The 1,608-nt window shown below is 54.4% G+C and overlaps 1 protein-coding gene across 1 annotated transcript in view; it reads left to right on the forward strand.

Moving 5' to 3' along the window:
* Positions 1 to 1,249, forward strand: part of DHDH (dihydrodiol dehydrogenase) — an 11,031-nt gene extending 9,782 nt beyond the window's left edge. Inside the window, exons 6-7 of the mRNA XM_021709499.1 lie at positions 705 to 855; positions 1,100 to 1,249. Coding sequence (XP_021565174.1) covers positions 705 to 855; positions 1,100 to 1,209 — 261 coding nt within the window. The 3' untranslated portion in view covers positions 1,210 to 1,249. The remainder of the gene's footprint in view (positions 1 to 704; positions 856 to 1,099) is intronic.
* Positions 1,250 to 1,608: the final 359 nt, after the last annotated feature.

Below are 1,608 nucleotides of genomic sequence, written 5' to 3' on the forward strand. Positions count from 1 at the left end.
GAGTGCAGTGGCTGTTCCCGGCCACCGCAGCCTCGACATGCCGGGCTCCGGCGATCCTTCCGCCCCAGCCTTCCAAGTAGCTGGAACTATAGGCATGCGCTACCATGCCCGGCTCATTTTTTTTTTTATTTATTGTAGAGATGAGGTCTCGCCGAGTTGCTCTGGCAGGTCTTGAACCCGCGGGCTCAGGCAGTCCACTCACCTCAGCCTCCCAAGGCACGGAATTGCAGGCTGAGCCACAGAGCCCAGCTTTTTTTTTTTTGAGTTAAAGTCTCGTTCTGTCGCCCCTGCTGGAGTGCAGTAGCACACTCACGACTTGGCAGCCTCAACCTACGGGGCCCATGCCATCCTTCCACCTCAGCCTTCCAAGTAGCTGGAACCACAGGATAATTTTTGATTTATTGTAGAGACGAGGTCTTGCCAAGTTGCCCAGGCTGGTCTCAAACCCATGGGCTAAGGCAGTCCTCTTACCTCTGCCTCCCAAAGTGCTGGGATGACAGGTGTGAACCACCACACCAGATCAACAGGCAGGATTTCAGAGTAACAACAGTAGGGCTAAGAAACACACCCCTACCAACCAGGAAGGAGGACAAGGCAAGCCACTAGTGGGGGAGGGAGGCTCCTGGGCTCCCCAGCATGTCCTGGACAGGAGCCCCAGCAGTCTTGTTGGCGAGGGCAGCAGGGCCACTTATTACCTTCCCCAGATCCTCGACCCCTGCTGGTGCCCAACAGAGCTGGTGATGAAGAAGGAGCATAAGCAGTTCCCGCTGCCCCCAGTCCCCAACGACTGTCATTTTGACTACGGGGCAGGCATGAGTTACGAGGCCAAGCATGTCCGGGAGTGCCTGCGCAAGGGTAAGGAGGTGGAGGATGGGGTCAGAGGGGTGGGGTGGGCGCCCAGCCTGGCCAGGGGACATTAAGTTTCTCCCTACCCCTTCAGACTGGCATCTGGCTGTTTAGAACTACATCTCCCAGAATCCCCTGGGGCATTTGTCTGCAGAATTGCATATTACTGTCCCAAGCGCACCGCTGGGAATTGTAGTTCTTTGGGTTTTAAGTGTGTGGGTGAAAGGGATCCCTAACTGCCCTCTCCCCCTAGGCCTGAAGGAAAGTCCTGTGATTCCCCTGGCAGAAAGTGAGCTCCTGGCTGACATCCTTGAGGAGGTGAGGAAGGCCATCGGCGTCACCTTCCCCCAGGACAAACACTGATGTATGCTCTGAGAAAATAAAGACATGGTTTCCACAGAGATTTCTATTATTTGCTTATTTATTTATGTATTTATTTAACTTTTTTTTGAGTCAGTCTCACTCTGTCACCCAGTCACCCAGGCTGGAGTGCAGTGGCACACTCTCAGTCACCCCAGCATTGACCTGCTGGGCTCCGGCAATCCTTCCGCCTCAGCCTTCCGAGTAGCCAGAACTGTAGGCATGCGCCACCACGCCCGGCTAATTTTTGATTTATTGTAGAAATGAGGTCTCATCAACTTGCCCAAGCTGGTCTCGTACCCGCGGGCTCAGGGAATCCACTCGCCTCGGCCTCCCAAAGTGCTGGGATTATAGTGTAAGCCACCAAGCCCGGCCTATTTATTTTTTGAGTCAAGGTCTCTC

This window comes from Carlito syrichta, unplaced genomic scaffold (genome assembly GCF_000164805.1).
Source record: "Carlito syrichta isolate Samal-C Ts95f unplaced genomic scaffold, Tarsius_syrichta-2.0.1 Scaffold240267, whole genome shotgun sequence".
Classification (NCBI taxonomy): domain Eukaryota; kingdom Metazoa; phylum Chordata; class Mammalia; order Primates; family Tarsiidae; genus Carlito; species Carlito syrichta.